This window comes from Emydura macquarii, unplaced genomic scaffold (genome assembly GCF_026122565.2).
Source record: "Emydura macquarii macquarii isolate MOO-44397 ecotype Brisbane River unplaced genomic scaffold, CSIRO-AGI_Emac_v2 contig_3345, whole genome shotgun sequence".
Classification (NCBI taxonomy): Eukaryota; Metazoa; Chordata; order Testudines; family Chelidae; genus Emydura; species Emydura macquarii.
In genome coordinates, this window is record NW_027133482.1 from 7,408,152 (window position 1) to 7,428,706 (window position 20,555).

The following is a 20,555-nucleotide window of genomic DNA, read 5'->3' on the forward strand; positions in this document are numbered from 1 at the left end:
TCTCCCTCTGACGACGCCTGATGTAAGCGTATCAAAGGCAGAGGCGCCTGGTGCAGCAGGGGTGCCTGGGCGCCCTTCACTACCTTGCAGATGAGCCGGGGAATGAGCAGCAGCACCAGGATGCAGTCGTGGTCCCCTCCGTGGCGCAGGAAGCTGTCAGGCATGAAGGAGGTGAGGAGGGAGACGTGCCTGTTGGCCTGCTGCACTTCCATCTGGCGCAGCTCCATCTCGATGGCCTGGCAGAGACAAAGTGAAAATCAAAAGGAGCCTGGAAGAAAGGGCGAGAGACCCTGTGAGGCAGCCTCCCCAGGCCTCCATCCCGCCTGCTGCGTTGCACAGGGCAGTGGTGTTTTACAGAGAATGGCAGACGTGACGGTAGGTTAAAGAGGCCGAGCCCCTTTCTGCCCCAGGCTCAGTGCCCCACATTCCCACAGCTGCCGTAGGGAAGGAGAGTCCAGCTGACTGTCGATTAGCTACACTGTGTTAGTGCTCACAGCCTGGATCAGGCCCTGAAGCACGGGTTCCTGCCCTGAGGCAGGCAAAGTGGACGACATCCTGGCTCTGAGCTTGTTAGCGTTCCTTCCAGCTGGCAGAAGGTCACGTAATGGCTCGGGGCCATTTGTGTCACAAAACCCCATTTTCAAGTGCGTGCAGCTGCGTGAAAAAAGTTGCTGTGTGGCTGACGTTTTCTAGAACAAAGGTACATGTAACACCCCCTCCGCGCCCCAGCGCCACACACACTAACCCTTCCAGCACCCCGGCGAGTAGCTAAGGACTCCATTTTCAAAACAGGGAGGTTATTGCCACAAGGCCACACACGGCAAGACAGCGACAGAGCTGGGAGGAAGGCGAGTGCAGCAGTCCTTGCCTGCCTGGCTCTTGCTAGCCCACTAGCCCACCCCGCTTCGCCATGGCACCGATGGGCATGGGGAGGTTTCTCGCCAGGTAAGCCGTTTTGCAGACTTTCTGGTGCTCTCGCTCACTAGTGGCACAGCCCTCGAACGCCCTCAGAGTAAGATGGCAGCCTCTGAAAGCTGCCCTGCCCGTGCACAGGAAACTACACTGTACGCTCCCCCCGGCCAAGGTGTGGTCCCCGAATGAGGACACCTGAAGCACTGCCCACTAGAATACACACAGCTGGGTCCGACACGCACAGCTGCCAGCCCTACCTTAGCATGGGCCTTAGTCTCTGCAAACTTAATCTTGAAGTCGAACATCTCTGGTGGAGGCTGCTGCTGTCTCTCAGCAGAAGCTTCTTGCTGGTTCATGAGCTCTCGGTTCACATCCTGATCGCAGGAGGAAAGGTGATAATTAGAAGGCACAGAACTGCCGTCTCCTCCTCACCCCGCATAGGGCATTTATCCAAATACCCCTGGGAGGGCTCTCTGTGGTGCGAGGGGATAACGGGGCAATCCAGGAAGAGGCATGAGAGTTGAATATCTGGGACAGACGTTCTGACAAGGTGCACTCAGCTGAGGAGACAGCCCCTTGGGAACTGGTTCTAGGCCCAGAGCTCAGAACACAAGGCCAAGGCAGAGTGCTCAGAGCCCAGGAGAACAATCACGCTCTGCCCAGGGCAGGGAGGGTAACTAGATGTCCAGGTTGCCCCCCGGCATTTCCATGATGCTCTCACTTGCCTGCAGCCAGCACCCCAGGAAACCCTTTGGGGAACCCAATGCATCTGCACACAGGGTTCCCCTTTCATACCTGAGCCTCTGGGACACAAATGAACACAGCGCTGACAGGCTCCCGTTTTAGCCCACAGATTCCAGCAGCTCTGGGGGCAGCTGGATGGCCAGGGGGCAGGCAGCACAAGCACAAGCAGAGGAAGTTTCCCTCACAGTACATTAGTATTCAGGCTCCTCTGGCTTGGCTGGGTGTTACTGATAAATCCCATCTGAACCAGAAGCCCAGCTGCTAGACACCGGCAGCTGTTTGCAGAGCCAGTGGAAGTCTCTGCAGTGGTTTACAGACAACATGACCCCAGCAGGGTTGGTCCCCTCTCCTCTGCCATGCTCTTGCCTGCTGAGGGCTCTGCCTCCTTGCCTTAGTGGCTGCTCCGATAGGGGCTGTCCAGCCAGCTCCTCCCAGAAGTGCCTGGGAGCAGGCCCTCTCCTGACCCCACCAGCCACAGCGCGGTGCTCCAGGACTTTACCTGCAGGTGTGCGGTCAGCTCCCTGTATTTCTTGATGGTCTGCTGGTAATCTGCCACAGTCTCCTGCGCAGCCTCCACGCGCTTTTCTGCCTCACGGACCCGTGCCGTTGCCATGTCCAGCTGCTCACGCAGCTCCAGCTCGGTCTCCCTGGCGTTCTCCTGCAGCTCATCGTTCATCTCGTTCATGGCTTCCTAGCAGGGCGAAGATGTGCCGTCACACCGCACAGCCTGGCAGGCCACAGGAGTGTGGTGCTGTCAGGGGAGGGAAGGGCACCGCGTAGGGGCTGAACGGAGACCAGCCGCAGGGATCATGTCCAGCAGGAACTTGGGAGATCAACCAAGCATGGTGACCTCACTTAGCCTCGCCTGAGCCCTCCAGCATCACTGCTCAGGCAGCAGCCTCTGCTGTATCAGGCGACCAGCCCCTCCAGGGCAGCTCTCCCGTTACTGCGCTCGTCTTTCGGCCAGCACACAGGGAGAAGCGTGTGTTCTGCCTCCTTCCTCTCTGACCCCACAGCAGAGAGCTCTGCCTGCTGGTGGCTTACCAGATCACCGACAGTCTCACGCAGCTCCCGGACCTTCTCCTCCAAGTCCAGGTTTCTCTCTGTCAGAGTCTCCACCATTTCTTCAGCACCCAGGGCAGCATCCACCTGAGGACACAAGACTCAGAAGCTTAATCCTGATCTGGGCTCTCCCATTCCAACAACCTTGCCTAAGAATGGCCAGACTGGGTCAGCCCAATGGTCCATCGAGCCCAGTGTCCTGTCTTCCGACAGTGGGCAATGCCAGGTGCTTCTGAGGGATTGAACAGAACAGGGTAATTTATCAAGTGATCCATCCCCTATCATCCAGTCCTAGCTTCTGGCAGTCAGATTTAGGGACATCCAGGGCATGGGGATGCATCCCAGACCATCTTGGCTAATAGACACTGATGGACCTATCCTCCAAGAATGTATCCAAATTCTTTTTTGAACCCAGTTATAATTTTGGCCTTCACAACATCCCTGGCAACGAATTTCACAGGTTGACTGTGTTGTCTGAAGTACTCCCTGAGGTTTGTTTTAAACCTGCTGCCTCTTAATTGCATTGGGTGACCCATGGTTCTTGTGTTATGTGAAGGGGTAAATAACATTTCCTTATTCACTTTCTCCACCCTATTCATGATAGGCCTCTATCATATCCCCCCTTAATTGTCTTTTCTAAGTTGAAAAGTCCCAGTCTTCTTAATCTCTCCTCGTATGGAAGCAGTTCCATACCCCTCATCATTTTTGTTGCCCTTCTCTGTCCTTTTTCCAATTCTAATATATGTTTTTTGAGATGGGGCAACCAGAACTGCGTACAGTGTTCAAGTTGGGGGTGTACCGTGGCTTTATACAGTGGCATTATATTTTCTGTCTAATAATCTATCCCTTTCTGAATGATTCCTAACACTGTTAGCTTTTTTGACTGCTGCTGCACATTAAGCTGATGTTTTCAAAGCGCTATCCACAACTTCAAGACCTTTTTCTTAAGTGGTAACAGCTAATTTAGATGCCATCATTTTGAATGTATCGTTGGGATGATGTTTTCCAATGTGCATTACTTTGCATTTCTCAACAGTGAATTTCATCTGCTATTTTGTTGCCCATCGCCCAGTTTGGTGAGATCCCTTCCTAACTCCTCACAGTCAGCTCTGGACTTGACTGTCCTGAGTAATTTTGTATCATCTGCAAACTTTGCCACCCGTTTCCCCCTTTTACCAGATCATTTGTGAATATGTCAACAGCCCTGGTCCCAGTATAGATCATTGGTGGATTCCATTATTTACCTCTCTCCACAGTGAAAACTGACCATTTATTCCTACCCTTTGTTTCTTGTCTTTTAACCAGTTACTGATTCAGGAGAGGACCTTCCCTTTTATCCCATGACTGCTGACTTTGCTTAAGAGCCTTTGGTGAGGGACCTTGACAAAAGTGTTCTGAAAGTCCAAGTACGCTACAGTCACTGGATCACCCTTTTCCACGTTTGTTGACCTCCTCAAAGAATTCTAACAGACTGGTGAGGCATGTTTCCCTTTACAAAAGCCGTGTTGACTCTTCCCCAACATACATGTTTATCTAGGTGTCTGCTGATTCTATTCTTTACTATAGCTAAAGTTAGGCTGACTGGCCTGTAAATTGCCAGGATCATCTCTGGAGCCTTTTAAAAAAAAAAAAAGTTGGCATCACATTAGCTGTCCTCCAGTCATCTGGTACAGAGGCTGACTGAAACGATAGGTTACATACCACAATTAGTAGTTCTGCAATTTCATATCGGAGTTCCTTCAGAACTCTGGGGTGATATCATCTGATCCTGGTGACTTACTACTGTTTAGTTTATCAATTTGTTCCAAAACCATCTCTATCGACACCTCAATCTGGGACAGTTCCTCAGATTGATCACCTAAAACGAATGGCTCAGGTGTGGGAATCTCCCTCACATCCTCTGCCAGAAAGACTGATGCAAAGAATTAACTTAGCTTGTCCACAATGACTGTGTCTTTCTTGAGTGTTCCTTTAGCACAGGGGTGGGAAACGTCCAGCCCGTGGGCCGTATATGATTTGTTCTGGACCTGGTGGTGGGGGGGGAATTCAGCGGCGGCGCGGTTTCATGGCGGCGGCGGGGTTATGTGGGGGGGGGGGGGTTGGGGGCAGTGCCCGCTGCCGAAACCCTGCCGCCGAAAACCCTGCCGCCGTTTGTCCCTTTTCTGCGGCGGGGGGACTTCGGCGGTGGGCACTGCCCCCCGCCCCCCCACGGAACCCCGCCGCCGCCGTAAAACTGCGCCGCCGCCGAATTCTCCCCCGCCGCCAGGGCCACCATCAGGCCCTTGACATAACAAAGGTTCCCCACCCCTGCTTTAGCACCTCGATTGTCCAGTGGCCCCACTGATTGGTTGGCAGGCTTCCGGCTTCAGATATACTTCAACATTTCTGCTGTTAATGTGTGTCTTTTGCTCCTTGCGCTTCAACTTCTCCTTTGGCCTGCCTAATGATACTTTTACACTTTCATCGCCAGAGTTTATGCTCCTTTCTGTTTGCCTCAGTAGGACATGACTTCTAATCTTTCAAGGATGCCTGTTCGTCTTTAACCGCCTCTTTTACTCTCTGTGAAGCCATGGCGGTGGTTTTTTGGTCCTCCTACTGAACCACTTGAGGATGAGCTGTTCTATTCATTCCTTCTGCAGCACCTGGCATTGGCCACAGTCGGACGACAGGATTCTGGGCTAGATGGACCATTGGTCTGACCCAATAGGGCTGTTCCTATGTACTGATTTTTTGGTTTGGGATATACAATCAGTTTAGGCCTCTGTTGTGAGTTTGTAACAAGCCTCCGTGCAGCTTGCAGTCAGATGGAATCATGCGGCCGGGCTGTGAGACACTCCTGCTTTTCTCTGATCTTTAGCTTGATTTGCTTAGGCAACAAGCAGCCGCACGGGTGGTGCAGGAAAAGGAGTGGCTGCTGGGTCAAATCAGCAGCCTTTTCCAGGCCTATGAGAGAACAACATACACCAGGACAGAGTGTGCGATTCAAACCAAAACCTCTTGAAGAACACGCAATTTTCCAGGAGGGGGAGGAGATGGGAAGAAATGCTTGGCTTTAATTTTCACAGCCACTGTGGCCACAGAACCTGGGAGATCATGACACCAGTGCCAAATATACTTTTATGCACAATCTCTAGTCAGTTTAAAACATTCATCTCACAGAAATCGGTCTTCTATTGCTTTGCCAGACGTGAGCCTGGCCTTTCCAAAGCTCTCTGCTCTGCACCAAAGCCCAGGACAAGGTTATGGGTCAGATTTACCAGTGGCATAATGGGTGCTCACTCTCACGACATCTCAACAAACAGGATTTTTTTTTCTCTCCCTTTGTGTGTTATCAAGTAGCGCCAGTGATAACTACCTGTAAAGCCAGTATATAAGCTAGAGCTTACATGCTGTAGGGACTGCTTCTTCCACAGCAGACGTTCAGCGACTGCCACTAGAAAGCCCGTGAAATGCAAAGGTAAGCACACTGCATTGTAGTGAATAAGGAACCTTCCCGAGATGCTCCACAACTTCATGAAAATCTCTGCATGGCTGTGACTAGTCTGTCCTCATGACCACGCCATGCTAAGGCAGACATATTCAGGTGGCACAGAATTCCAGAGGGAATAAGACATCCATCAGCATCTCCTTTGGAAAGGTTTCTGAGACACAAGGTGCAAAGCTCTTACATTTAAGGAAGCATCCTGCAGCCAGACTAGAACTACAGCACAGAGTCCAGCACAGTTCCAGTGCTGGAGAAGGGCAGACCATAAAGCAAGATTCCCCGGGACTCCTGCACTGCCTCCTGGGATGTTGCAGCAGCAAAAAGTGCTGCTCTAAGTGTGTGGTTCATAAGCGAGAGCCCCACACTCAGCAGTTCTCAGGAGACACCGATTTGCCTGGCAGTGGTTCCTTGACCCTCTTTCAAGCCCTGAAGCATCCGCGGGTTGACTCACCTGCTCTTTCAACTCATCAATGGTTCTCTCTGCCTGCTTCACCTCCTCCTGCAGTTTCTCCTTCTGCTGACGCAAGATCTCCAGCTCTGAATTCTTCTTCTCCATGTGTTTCTGAAGCTTCACGTGCTCCTGCTTCTCTGATGCAGACAGATCTCGCATCCTTAAACAGAGCAAACACATGCAGAACAAACTGAAAGGGATCCAGGGACTGCGATCACTGCAGCAATTCCCTTTTCCTGCCATTAGACCCTCCCTCAGCTGTTTGCAGTCCCTTCAGAATCAGTTGGGCTAGGACATCTCTCCTTCCACTAGCAGTGACCATCCCGCTCAGGACAGCTTCCAGTCCCAATGCTGAGATACTGGTGCAGCCGTGCTGAGTGCAAAGGGAACTCATTTACCCCAGCTGGCTCAGATCTCCATTCTGTAGTAAAGCGACTCTTAGACGAGATTGCTACAAAGCTATCTTAGCAAATTCACTCAAAACAGGGATGTTCCACCCCCTGGATACAGCTTGTAATTGAACTCTTCATGGAAACAGTAGATCAGACTCTAGGGTTGTGACCTGAAAAGACTAGTCAAAGACTACTACAGCAGATACATCAGTGGGACCATGCAGTGGAAGCTTTTCCCTGGGACACTCAGAGGTTGTCCACGTTGGGGCTACAGACAGATGCAACATCCATTCCACGATGCTAAGCAGTTCAGTAGACACCTGAACAAGTGGTGTGCAGGACACTGCCAAAATGCATCCCAGGCTGGTCACTGTGGCAAACACACACCTTCCCGACCTGCTATGACATATTTAAGTAGCAGGCACATATCCAGAGTATCAGGAGAAAGTAGAGTGGTTGCTTTTTGTAGTATCTCATGTTCTCTGAACATGTAACTTCTGCAGATCCATACGGACCTGCCCCACTTCCTATTCCTTTGAAGGTTTAAAAGACGTGCCCAGAATTGGAAAGGAACCAAAGGGCATGTGGAGATGTGTGCGCGCTGGGGGGCAGGGAGGGAGGGAGGAAGGGAGGGGGAATTAATGCCCGGGCTCGAGAACAGAGGTCTTTGGCTTGCTGCGTTGCAGCAGGTTTTGTTGCCAGGGGGCAGGGCACATGAGCTTGCAGTGGGGATCCGCAGAGGCAATATCATGGAGGAGGAAGGTTTGTACCTCACAAGAGCTTCCTTGAGCCTCGCATTTTGCTCTTCTAGCTGTTTGACTTGGTAGCTGGATGCAGCCCCATCTGAGCCTGGAGAAAGAGAGAAGCAGAGACGTCATGGAGCATTAGCAGGGAAATCAGCTGCTATCCAGAGCCAGCTCTCGCAAAAGCAACCGAGATTTGACACCTGGGGGTTGGGAGGCGAACGCACCAGCGGAGCAGCGCTCAAATCTAGTGACGGGAGGGTGGCGAGCTCAGCTAAGTCTATGAGCGGCTAGTGACTCACATTAAGAACTACCGCATTGTATGGCACAGTCTGCGCTCAGGGGAGCTGCGGGGCTAGAGCAGCTGCTGCTGCAGGCCAGCACAGCGCTGACTAAAGCAGAGCTAGACGTTAGGGCTTAGACCAGATGAGCCTCACAGTCCCTTCTAACCCTGCAATTCTATGCGACATGGCCAGCTGATCCTAGCAGCCCCCTTACCTCCCTTCCCCCCGCACCATGTCGTCCTCCCCATCCACCCCACTGAAGATCCCACATTCCATTCAATCTGTCCATCTCCCCCATCCCTCCCGCAACCCCGCTCAGTGTGTCCATCTGCGGTCTCCTCAATTACTGCTCCTTTCGTACAGGCAGGCTATGTCCAGTCAGGAGAGTCCTGGGGGCTCTCGGACGACCGTTCTGCAGGCGCGCTGGCACGGCCAGCAGCTCATGCTGTCGGTATTTAATGGCTGCTCACTTCCTTGTCTGGGTATTTTTAAAGTTTACCTGGCCTATGAAAAGGTAGAAAGCCCATTAGGGAAAGTCCAAGCATACAATGTCCCCCTCAAAGAATTCTAATAGATTGGTGTGGCATGATTTCCATTTACAAAAGCATGTTAACTTTTCCCCATCATATCGTGTTCATCTATGTGTCTGTTGATTCTGTTCTTTACTATAGTTTCAACCAATTTGCCTGGTATTGAAGTTAGGCTCACTGGTCTGTAATTGCTAGGATTGCCTCTGGAGCCTTTTTTTTTTAAAGTCAGCATGATATTAGCTATCCGCCAATCATCTGGCACAGAGCCTGATGTAAGGATAGGTTACATACCACAGTTAGTAGTTCCACAATTTCGTATTTGAGATCCTTCAGAACTCTTGGGTGAATACTGTCTGCTCCTGGTGACATATCACTATTTATTTTATCAATGGCAAGATTCCCACCAACGCCAATGGATGTAGGATGTATCAGTATAGCTCAGTATTTAGGTATTTATGCTGCATTCATCACAATGGAATACCCCGCACATGCAGTACTCCTCAGCACAGGTTTGCATTAAGACTGATGCCTTCACCTGCAAGATCATTTCACAGTGGACTGGTCCCCGCATTTCTCACCTTTCTCTTCTATCTCATGTTTCAGGATTTCCAGGTCCATTGTGAGATATTCCACCTTCTCTTTCAGAGAGTCAACCTCCTGCTGCAGGGATTCGGCCCGCTCTTCTGCCATCTCCTTGTCCAGAGTTGCCATCTCGATAGCATCGGCTGTATCAGCCATTTCCTCCATGTAACGCTCCTTGGCTTCCAATGCATCTTTGGCTTCCTGCAGTCAGGCAGAAACAGGAGAGGACCTCTTACAAATGCAATGGAAGTCTGATGGGGCAGACGTGGTCACTAACAGGAACCATTACCCAAGCTACACAGCTCAGATAATCCTGGCAGTGACAGCGTTCCTGTAGAACTGTATGGAGTCAAACCCTAGATAGTAAATGCTAATAGGCAGGGGAAAAGCCATTGCTAGTTGTCAGCACTGAGCAGCTGTCATGCACCTAAGAACAGATGGGCTGAGTGAATACACAGGTGAGATATTGGTGAGTCATAAAGGAATACGCAGGAAAAAGTAAATCAGAACTTCTCCCAAGGAAGCGAGACGAAGCCTAGAGGGAGTTGGAAGCTCAGGTGTATTGACTGATACACAAGTCTAGACTGTCTGACCAAAAGTACAAAGAGCAAGTATCTATCCTTGGGAGACAGGAGAAATGGTTACATCAGAAAACGGAAGCAGGCATTAAATTACACCCGAAAGCAGGATTCAGCAGTGCAGAAACAACACTGTCACACAGTGAGAAAGACAAAGAAAACGGTTTATCATACAGACCAGCCCAGAGCCGGGTTTGGCAAAGAAGGTTACCCAAGAAGTATCAGAAGTCTTTACAAGGAAATCTTTTCTCTAGGAAAAGATTAGAAGAATTTAAGAGAGTTACAGACAGTAGCCAGAATAAAACCTGTGGCTCACAGTTGTTTACTATCAGCACCACACAGAGCCAAAGAGCTACTGAAAAATTCTCTGTCGTGAGCAGAGACGGATCAGACAGACAGATGATGGATGACTCACATCAGAAGTCAGCATTTCTCCATATAATGAGGTATGAGAAGATACATACACTAGCTTCCTGGTGACACTAGGCTGATGATTTCCGATCTTGCTGTGCAGGGGATAACAGGACAAATATTAGATAATACAAAGGGTGAAAGAGGTTTTAAAAAACGAGAATTAAATACTGTCCAGAAATTCTACTGCAGAAAGAGGAGCTACTTAATATACACAGAGAATAAAAGTTACCTCAGTACAAAAGCCCTGCTGTTCTATGGTTAAGAGTGCCAGAAAAAAGCCACCATACACCTTCAGGGCATTGAAGCAGGCAAGAGAGATTTGTATTTCTAACAGATGCCTGTATAGGTTTGCTCAGTTCAGAGGAGGTTCCTGAAACCTGAACTGTCTAACCAAATTGTTTAAGAACAGTCCTTGAGATATTCCATTTTGCTCCAGCTTAGATCCTGAATAGACTCAGTGAAATCCAGAAGTAACTTGCATTAATGCTGCAGTTATCACGAGATAACTCTTTGATGGAATTGCAGCATCTCTGTAGTGATTTATGAACACTGTATGTTGAGCTGGTTATTGGGGTGTTCACTCTTGACGCCCTGCACCCCTACGTTCACCCTTATACCATGACTGCGCATTATCTAATGCGAAGTTTGTCACACTGTGTCTCTGGAAGGCTCATGAGGTACTGATCATTACTTTATAGTAGTAGGTTGGTTGCAATGTCATGTGTATAATTATGAGGCTGCACTATTTAATATTCCCAAAGATGTTTTAAGCCATGAGGACACATGTCCAGGCAAAACTCTCCAGGAGCAGAGGGGCAGTTCGCACCTCATCAAGGCGTATACAGGACAAATCCAGCTCATCCTTCCAGGAACAAAGGACTGGCCTGGGCTTCAGTTGGACTCTTGAGTGAGTCACCTCCCTTCCCTTGGGCCAGCTTGGAACCCTGGGGAGGTGATGCCCAATGAATCAGACGGGGATGAGTCCATATAAGGACATTGTTTGTCACCTGACCCTGAAAGGTGGACAGGGGGCAAAGCCCCAAAGGGGAGAAGGATTATAATAAAAAGAGGAGACATTTGCTATGCTTGCTTTCTTCCACCTCCAAGTGCTTGGGGGTGTTCATAGATGAAGTGCTGAGCTGACCAGAGGGGAGAGCCTGGCTGAAGGGAAACCAGCCGGCCTGTGGTTAGAATTGCCTAAGTTTGTAAGGTTGCTGAAAATGTTACGCTTAGCTTAGAACGCATTTTGCTTTTATTTCTTTTGACCAAATCTGACTTGTTATGCTTTGACTTATCACTTAAAATCCTTCTGCAGTTAATACATGTGTTTGCTCTACCTAAAGCAGTGCGTTTGGATTGAAGTGTGTTGGAGACTCCACTTGGAATAACAAGGCTGGTGCACATCAATTTCTTTGTTACATTGACAAATTTGTATGAGCTTACGTTGTTCAGTGGGCATAGCTGGACATTGCAAGACAGAGGTTCCTGAGGTTGTATCTGGCACTGGGGTAGTGATTAGTGTCATTCTGTTGTATAAACCAAGGAGTGGCTGGCTAGAAGCACTCACTCACTTAGTTGGGAGCAGTTTACATATTGGAGGTTGTGCGTGAACAGCCCAGGAATGGGGATTCTCACAGCAGAGCTGAGTGAAATGAGCTCCAGGCGTGTGGGGGACTGGAGTTCCCCAGATTGCAACAGGGGAACGTCACACCACTGTATGACTATCTTGGGTTCGTTTAACGGGCAGTCAGGAAAAACCAACAGGAAGGAAAACATGACTGAAGACGAGGGCTGTTAAGAGATGATGGACAGAAGGAGGCCCAAAAGAACAGTGGCAGGTTTAAAGAGGAACACTCTCTCAGGAGATGAGGTAGTTGTTTGGAGGAACCAGGCTGACACATGCACCCTCTGGAGACGTCTGAAGTTCAGTCTGCCATTGGGGATGGAAACCTTTAGGTACGAGAGAGATGTGCATAGCCTGAGTGTTCTTTTAAGCCCTCTCTCTAAATGCTGCGTTCCTATGGTTAAAACTAGCAGCACTTTGGTCTAAGAAGGCTGCCTGTTCACTGTATTGTCACAGACCCCAAAGGGAAGACTCGCAGGAGCCAGAACCCAGCCAGACCTCCCAGGTAAGCATGCAGGATACATGGGGCTGTAGCCCAGGGCCTGGTCCAGGAGTGGGAGAATGGCATGACGGGTTCATTCAGAGAGACCAGAAGGGGGACAGGGTGCAGCTAGCCCTGTACCCATGACAAACCCTGTTCCATACCTATACTAACCCTACTAACATCTATACCAGTGGTCCCCAAACTGGGGGAGCACAGGGGAACGTCCAGGGTGGGAGCATGGCAGGAGTGCCACCTAGTCCTGCTCTGTCCCCAGCTCTGCTTTTGGCCCCCACTCTCAGCTCCTGGCCCCGCTCCCGGCTTCCACCACAGACCCCAGTCCGGCTGCGACTCTGTTCCTGGACCACTGATCTATATAAAAGGCTTTCAGAAAAAGTGCTACTGACCTTTCGTAACTGTTTCTCTTCAAGATGTGTGGCTCATGTCCATTCCATGTTAGGTGTGTGTGCACCACGTGCACTGGTGCTGGACAGCTTTCCCTCAGTGGTATCCATAGGGTCGGCTCTAGCACCTCTGCAGTGGTGTGTGTATGCGCCAGTATAAAGGGCGCTGCCAGCCCCTCTTCCCTCAGTTCCTTCTAGCCGGAACTCCAACAGAGGGGAAGAAGTGTGGGTCATAGAAGGGACATGAGCAACATCTCAAAAAACAGCAGTTACAAAAGATCAGTAACCGTCTTTTCTTCTTCAAGTGCTTGCTCACGTTCACTCCATATTCGGTGACTCATAAGCAGTGCCTCTGGAAGTGAGCCAGCAGTTCATGGACCTGCCAACTGCAATACCACTCTGCCAAAGCTGGCATCATCCTGGCCCTGTTGAGTGATGGCATGGTGGGACGTGAAGGTGTGCAGAACAGAAGACCAAGTCACAGCTCCGCAAATGTCCTGTATTGGAACCTGAGCTAAGACAGCACTGACGGCATTGTGCTCTTGTTGAAGGAGCTGTCAGAGTGGCAGGGGCACGACCTTTGCTTGCTTGTAACAGGTCCTGATGCAGGCAGTGGTCCAGGAGGAAATCCTCTGGGAGAAATTGGTAGACCTTCCATCCGCTTGACGACCGTGATGAAAAGCTGCGTGGATTTTCAGAAGGGCTTAGTCCTTTCAATGTAGAAGGCCAGTGCTTGTCTGATGTCTAAAGTGTGTGAGCGCCTCTCCTCGCTAGAGCTGTGAGGCTTCAGAAAGATGACTGGCAGAAAGATGTCCTGGTTGACATGAAATTGCAATACCACCTTGGCAGAAATGCCAGGTGAGGGCGTAACTGAACTTTATCCTAGTAAAACACAGCGTAGGGAGGCTCTGACGTCAAAGCCTTCATTTCAGAGAGACTCATCTCGCCAAAATAACTACTACAAGAAAAGCGACTTTCCATGACAAGTGAAGAAGACAGCAGGATGCCAGGGGCTCAAAGGGAGGCCCAGTGAGTCTGGACAAGATTAGGTTGAGGTCCCATGGGAGAACTGGGTCCCTGACCTGCGGAAAGAGCCTCTCCCAGCCTTTGAGGAATCTGACAGTCATCTCATGAGAGAAGACTGATCTGCTCTAGATATGAAGGTGAAAAGCCGCTGGCCACCAGGAGTACCCTGATTGATGGTAACACTAGGCCTTGATGTTTCAAGTGAAGTAAGTATTCCAGAATGGAGCATAACAGCATCTGGGATGAGGACAGGTTCCATTCGGCTACCCAGCAAAAGAACCTTTTCCACTTCACTGGGTAAGTAGTCCTAGTGGAGGGTTCTCTATTTTCTAGTAGGACTTTCTGGACCTGAGCAGAGCACACCTGCTCCTCAAGCCTTAGCCATGCAGCATCCACACCATCAGGTGTACGGAGGTGAGGTTCAGACACAACAGCCAACTGTGGTCCTGAGAAATCAAGTCCGGATGGTCCGGGCGCACCCAAGAAGTTGTCACCACCAGTTCCAGCAACGTGCTGAACCAGTGTTGACAGGGCCATGCCGGAGCAATCAGTATGGCCTGTGCTTTGTCCCTCTTGATCTTTATGAGGACTTTGTGGATGAGAGGGATTGGTGGAAAAGCATACATCAGGACTCCTGACCACTGCAGGAGGAATGCCTCGGAAAGCGAGCCGCTGTCAAGTCCTTGCAGGGAACAGAAATGGTGACATTTTCTGTTCTGCTTGGTTGTGAATAGGTCCACCTGGGGAGTACCCCCACCTCTGGAAAATGACCTTGACTACCTCTGGGTGTAGGGACCACTTGTGGCAAGAAGAAAAGGACCTGCTGGAACTCTTTGTCACAGGATGTTGTGAGGGCCAAGACTATAACAGGGTTCAAAAAAGAACTAGATAAGTTAATGGAGGATAGGTCCATCAATGGCTATTAGCCAGGATGAGCAAGGATTGCTGTTTGCCAGAGGCTGGGAATGGCTGATGGGATGGATCACTTGATGATTGCCTGTTCTATTCATTCCCTCTGCAGCACAAGGCACCAGCCATTATCGGAAGACAGGACACTGGGCTAGATGGACCATTGGACTGACCCAGTGTGGCCGTCCTTATGTTGCTGGGGCCGGATGTGCTTCCTGGAGGCTGATGGAGTATATAGGCCTAAGGAACGGAGTGTGGCCCTAGAGTCCTTCAGACTGTGCAGCCTGGCATCGTTTGATCAGAAAACAGGGCTGCACCGTCGAAGGGGCGGTCCTGGACAGACTGCTGGAACTCAACAGACAGGCCAGATGATTGGAACCACAAAGCCCTTCTCATTGAGACAGCCTATGCCATTGTCTTGGCCGCTGAGTCGGCTGTGTTGGAAGCTGCCTGGAGAGAGGCTTGGGCTACTGATTCCCCCTTCTCCAACATAGCCACAAACTTCTGCCTGGCCTCCCAGGGCAGGGAGTCAGCGAATTTGGCCCTGGAGTGTCGTATGTTATAGTCACATCTCCCCAGCAAAGCTTGCTGGTTCAGTGTGCATGGCTGCAGGCTAGCAATCGAGTAACTCTTTCTGTCAAAAAGGTCAAGCTTCTTTGCATCTTTATTTTTGGGGGTTGAGCTTGACTGTCCCTGCCTGTCTCTTTCATTGGTGGCTGACACCACCAATGACCCTAGAGATGGGTGAGAATACAAATATCAACCCTAGTGGGCACACAGTATTTTTTCTTGGTCGCTCGGATGTAGAGGCAGAGAGGAAGGAGTTTGCCATAAGGCCTTGACAAGTTTCACGACCTCATCATGGACTGGAAGGGCCACCCTAGAAGGGGCTGCTACCATCAAGTTATTAAAGAACACATCAGCTGGCTCCTTCAGCTCCTCTTCCTCCAAGCCTAAGTTTGCAGTTACTCTCCTGAGCAGCTCTTGGTGTTCTCTGAAATCATCTTGTGGGAATACCATGGAGGGTCTCGCTACCATCACATCAGGTGATGATGATGAGGTAGGTAAGGGTGGAGTAGATGACTCTTCCTCCCCAACAGGAGTAGCTTCTTCTAGGACTACTGCTGTAGCCTCTGTAGCTTGGTCCTCATCCAGGTCTGGGGATGGGCACGATACTGTTGCCAGCCATCTCTCAAGTGCTCCAGAGTGTGATTGTTGCACCTGTGACCTTGGGGCAGGGCAGAGGTGGGCTGCTGCCACTTCTAGGACTTTGGAAAAGACTCGGCGGGTCATGGAGAGGCCAAAGGGCAGTACCTTGTACTGATAGTGATCTTGGTCCAAAACGAATTGGAGGAACCACCTGTGTGATGGATGTATGGCGACATGAAAGTATGCATCTTGCAGGTCGAGGATCAAAAACCAGTCCCCTCTTTCCAGTGCTGGGTTTATTGTAAAGTAACCATCCTGAACCATTGTGTTTTGACGAATTTGTTTAGGTTTCTCAAATCGAGAAGGGGCCTCCAACCTCCCGTCTTTTTCTGGGTTAAGAAATAATAGGAATAAAAGTCTTTCCTTCTGTGATGTATTGGTACTGTTTCTACCACACCCTATTGCAGGAGATGGTCTACTTCCTGTCTCAGAAGGTGCTCATGAGAGGGGTCTTGAAGAGGGACGGATAGGAAGGTGAACTGGATGGAATAACTGGTGGTGATAATTTCCAATAGCCATTTGTCCAAAGTAATAAGTCACCATGCTGGGTAGAATGGTGTCAAATAGTCTGTAAAGGGAGGGTTGGTTTTGGCAACTGCAGTTGGGGGAGGTCTCTCAGGCCCTTGACCAAACCCTCAAATTTGACTTTTAGATCCAGGTTGTTGCGACGTAGGAGGTTGAAATGGGAGTGGCCTACTTCTTGTGGGTCATTGCCTCCACCTCTGGGTATCATACTGTCTCTGTGGCTGTAGGTAAGGTGTTGGTCTTGGGCGTTGTGATGGATAATATCTGCCTTATTTTTGTTTTTGTGCAGGTGTGTAGATGCCTAAAGACCGAAGAGTCTTTGCGTGTGGAGGAACTCATCGGTCTTACCTGCAAATAATTTGGGACCTTGAAAGCAGAGATCCTCTACAATGGATTGCATCCCCTTTGGAAATCCAGACAAATGGAGCCAAGAGGCCTGTTGCATCATTGTGGCGGTTGCGATGGAACTTGCCGCTGTGTCTGCGGAGTCTAATAATGCCTGCTGAACTGTTCTTGCCAGGAGATGGCCTTCACAGATGACTGATCTACATTGGTCTTTTTTGTCTTCAAGGATTAAGTCAATAAATTCAGAGTTTGGAGTCATCTGTGTGATTGTATTTCACCATCAAGGCTTCATGGTTGGCTATTCTGAACTGCAATGTCACTGACGTATAGGCCTTGCAACCAAAAAGATCCAATCTTTTCCACTTTTTGTCATACGGGGTAGTTCTCGAATGGTCTTCCCTGCCCCACTCGTTGACCACTCTACCACCAATGAGTTTGGCTGGGAGTGTGCAAAAAGGAATTCTAGGTTCTTTGATGCGACATAATACTTCTTATCCACCCTTTTACAAGTAGGGGGGATTGTTGCAGGTGTCTGCCAGATGGTCTTGGCGGGATCCATAAATGCCTCGTTTATGGGAAGGGCAATTTTGGAGGAGGCTGATGTGTGTAATATGTTCAACAACTTGTGTTGGAACTCAGCAACCTCTTCCAGGGCTATTTGGAGCATGTCTGTGTTTCTTTTAAACAGCTCCTGATATTGTTTAAAATCATCTCCTGTTATAGGTGACAGAGGCATGATGGTCTCGTCTGGAGAGAAGGTGTTAGTTGCAGGAATGGCCTCCTGATCTAGCGCCTCCTCTGTTTCCTCAGAAGTCTCCTCAGTCGGCTTGCAGGGTCCTGCCTCTGACGCTGATGGGGAGAGTCTCTGTCTTTCCCAGGAGGTACTGGGGGGCTTGGAATAATGTTGCCTATATACAGCCCATGGGTCCCAATATGGCCACTGTGGCGGGAATGGCAGTGGTGGTGGTATCCCTGGATGTCCATATCACCCCTGGTTGCCAGCTCTAGAATGGTGTCCTGGCTGCTCCTATAGGTTTGGTCTGATGATTCCCTGGATGGGTGAAGAGTGGTGTGAGGAATAAACATCTCCCTCCTCATCGTCCTCCTCCTTGCTTAAAAAAAGGAAGGTGTGATCTGTTTGCTGGCATGTGTGGCGGTGCTGAATGAACAGATGCTATACCGGTACTCAGAAGAGGTGATTCCAGCGCTGCAGCAATTACTAAGTCCTTATGTCAAAGAAACTGCTGCATTCCAAGAGATCTTGGTAAGAAAGATGACGTCTGCGGTAAATGTTGTGGTACTGGGAATTGTTGCGGCTCTGGGAGGATTGGTGCTGAGAACATCTGTACCGAAGGAGGTAAAGTAGACTTCGGTACCATCATCTCTGCACTATGTGCAGAGAGCCAGAAGATGGTGCCGTAAGCTGACGTGCTGCAGAGGCGCTCGGCACCGAGTGTTTTGTTGCTGCAGTGCAGCCAGTGCTGTGGTGGAAAAGGCAGTCTTGTCTCTCCCATCCTTCCGAGAGCCTGCTCGCTTAGGGTCTTTGGCTTTAGCGGTACTGGAAGATCCTGCCAACTCGTAGGTACTTAGCCATGGCACGACTGTTACCGATGATGTGGAGGAAATCGGAGAATACTTCTTTTTTGAGGCTCACTTTGTAGGAGAAGCGGTAGGTCTCTTTGCCCTTTTTCTGGGAGACAGATCCCGCCAATGCAATGTCAGCGAGGGAGGTCTGTCAGAAGCCGAGGCAGGCGACCAGTCACAGAGAGGAGTTTGCAGTCCCGGGTTCGAGGCCAGGCAGAAGATTTCTCCATTAGGATGAATTTAAATTGAAGGCCCATTGCTTTCCTGGTGCAGGCCTTAAGGTGTGGTAATGGCAGCACTTCTGAGGTATGTGCGTTTCCCTCAAGAAGTGGATGTACTGGGAATGTCCGTCAGAGACTGGAATTGCCTCTTGGCAGAAGAAGCAATGTTTAAAGTCCGGAGACCCAGGCATTCATGGGCGAAATTGTCCCCAAGAGGGGTGAACGAAAAAGTAAAATTTATATATATATATATATATATATATATATATATATATATATATATATATATTTTTTTTTTTAAAAGGGAAGAAAAAAGGAAAAGGGATTAGAGATGTAAAAGCTTAACCGTTTAAAGAGTAATCAGCCGTTTAAACGTTTTAAAAGCTGATTACCATTTAAACTGAGGGAGGGGGAGCTGTAGCGAGGCAACTCTTGCTGGTGGGGAAGCACGGAGTGCCGGGGGAAGGGGGTAGCTGCAGCTGGGCTCGGCTCCCCGTGAGCAGCGGAGAGGTGCAGAGCGCAGCGCAGGGGAGGCTCGGCTCAGCTCCCTGCGAATGACAACTGCCCAGCTACGGCTCTGCATGCGCAGCAGGGTGGGGAGCTGCAGCTAGGCAGCTCTCACTTGGCAATGAGGAGCCGAGCCCAGTACAGCTGCCCCCCCCCCCCCCCGCATTTAACCATTTTCATGTTCTATTTTTAGAACATTTAAATGGCTTTCTAATTAAACTAAGGGAATGTCTACACTGACGGCGGCAAAGTTGCGGCCGTCAGATCGACTTATCTGGATTGACTGAGCAGTCAGTGTAGACTCGCTCAATCGACCAGGAAGTCGATGCAGTAAATCCATCCCCTCAAGTGGTGCCACGCTGTGTTGACGGGAACGCGGTTTCCGTCGGCGCAGTGCAGTGAAGACGGCGCACAGAAGAGAAGCACAGAAGTTGACAGGAGTTACGCAAGTTACTCTGCCTAGCTTTCATAACTCCCGTCGACTGCCACCAAATCGCCCCGTTAGTGTAGACCAGGGCTAATTTTTACATCCCTAAAAGGGACAGGATACAAATTCTAACTATTCTGACTGCTAATCCTGTATATAACGGTAAGTTGTGCAGAGGCACTGCCAGAGCTCCGACTCAGACCAAGGGTGGTTGTGCCCACACAGTGCTAGTTAACCACTGCTACAGGCACGGAACGGGGAGAGTGTATGTGCAGCCAGCCAGGTACTGCTGTCGAAATTCTCCAAGTAGAGGTGATGTGGCGCACAATCACCTGACGTGGAGCACCCACAGGGACATCACTTGACGAACCACCAAATAAACTGGCTGCTAAGACTTGTGATATACAGGGGGGTGAGCTAATATCTTTTATTGAACCAACTCCTGTTGGTGAAAGAGACGAGCTTGAAAAACAGAAGTTGGTCCAATAAAAGGTATTACCCTCACCCACCTTGTCTTCTAATATCCTGGGACCTACATGACTAACAATACTGCCCAAGACTTGTGACAGTAAGCAGTTAAGAATGGACCTGCCTCTCTCTCCTTGCTTTCAGGGTGAGGGTCTGATAGAAGAGCTATGGAAGAAACAAACCCTCTCCCAGAGGGAGAGCATTGAGTGCATGCATCTGAACATGGCCAAACAGAAAACTGAGAGCTCCAGCATCCCGGATCTGATCAGAGGCTTGTAATGAGTTTCCCTCTTTCCTGTGCTGTGAGGATTTCCACACTGGCTCTGTTTGCTCACACCACTGTGTTGGGCGCAGAATCAGTGTAGCAAGCCATTCTCCAAAAATCATGGTGTGGGAACTGCAGTAACAGACGCCACTGGCCTGGGCAAATCTGCAGCTGCAGTGATAGAGAAAACTACTAGACAAGGGACTCTCCTTAGTCAAAGTGAGGGATCTGCGCTTGGTAGCCTCACCTCCATGCTTGGCTGCCCCAGATCTGTGCTTGTCTGCTGGACCTAGATCCTTCAGAAGCCACATTAGGCACACTGCCAGGCCTCCTAGATCAACCTGGACAGAGCCAGTCACCTCAATGGTGAGCAGATCTCAGTGT

At 49.9% G+C, this 20,555-nt stretch overlaps 1 protein-coding gene across 1 annotated transcript in view; it reads right to left on the bottom strand.

The window, feature by feature from the left end:
* The window catches only part of DCTN1 (dynactin subunit 1), a 129,610-nt gene that overhangs the window by 19,513 nt on the left and 89,542 nt on the right, over nt 1–20,555 (bottom strand). The window contains 7 exon segments of the mRNA XM_067533554.1: nt 84–236; nt 1,170–1,286; nt 2,156–2,347; nt 2,701–2,805; nt 6,654–6,813; nt 7,816–7,894; nt 9,181–9,385. Of these exon segments, the coding sequence (XP_067389655.1) occupies nt 84–236; nt 1,170–1,286; nt 2,156–2,347; nt 2,701–2,805; nt 6,654–6,813; nt 7,816–7,894; nt 9,181–9,385 (1,011 nt within the window).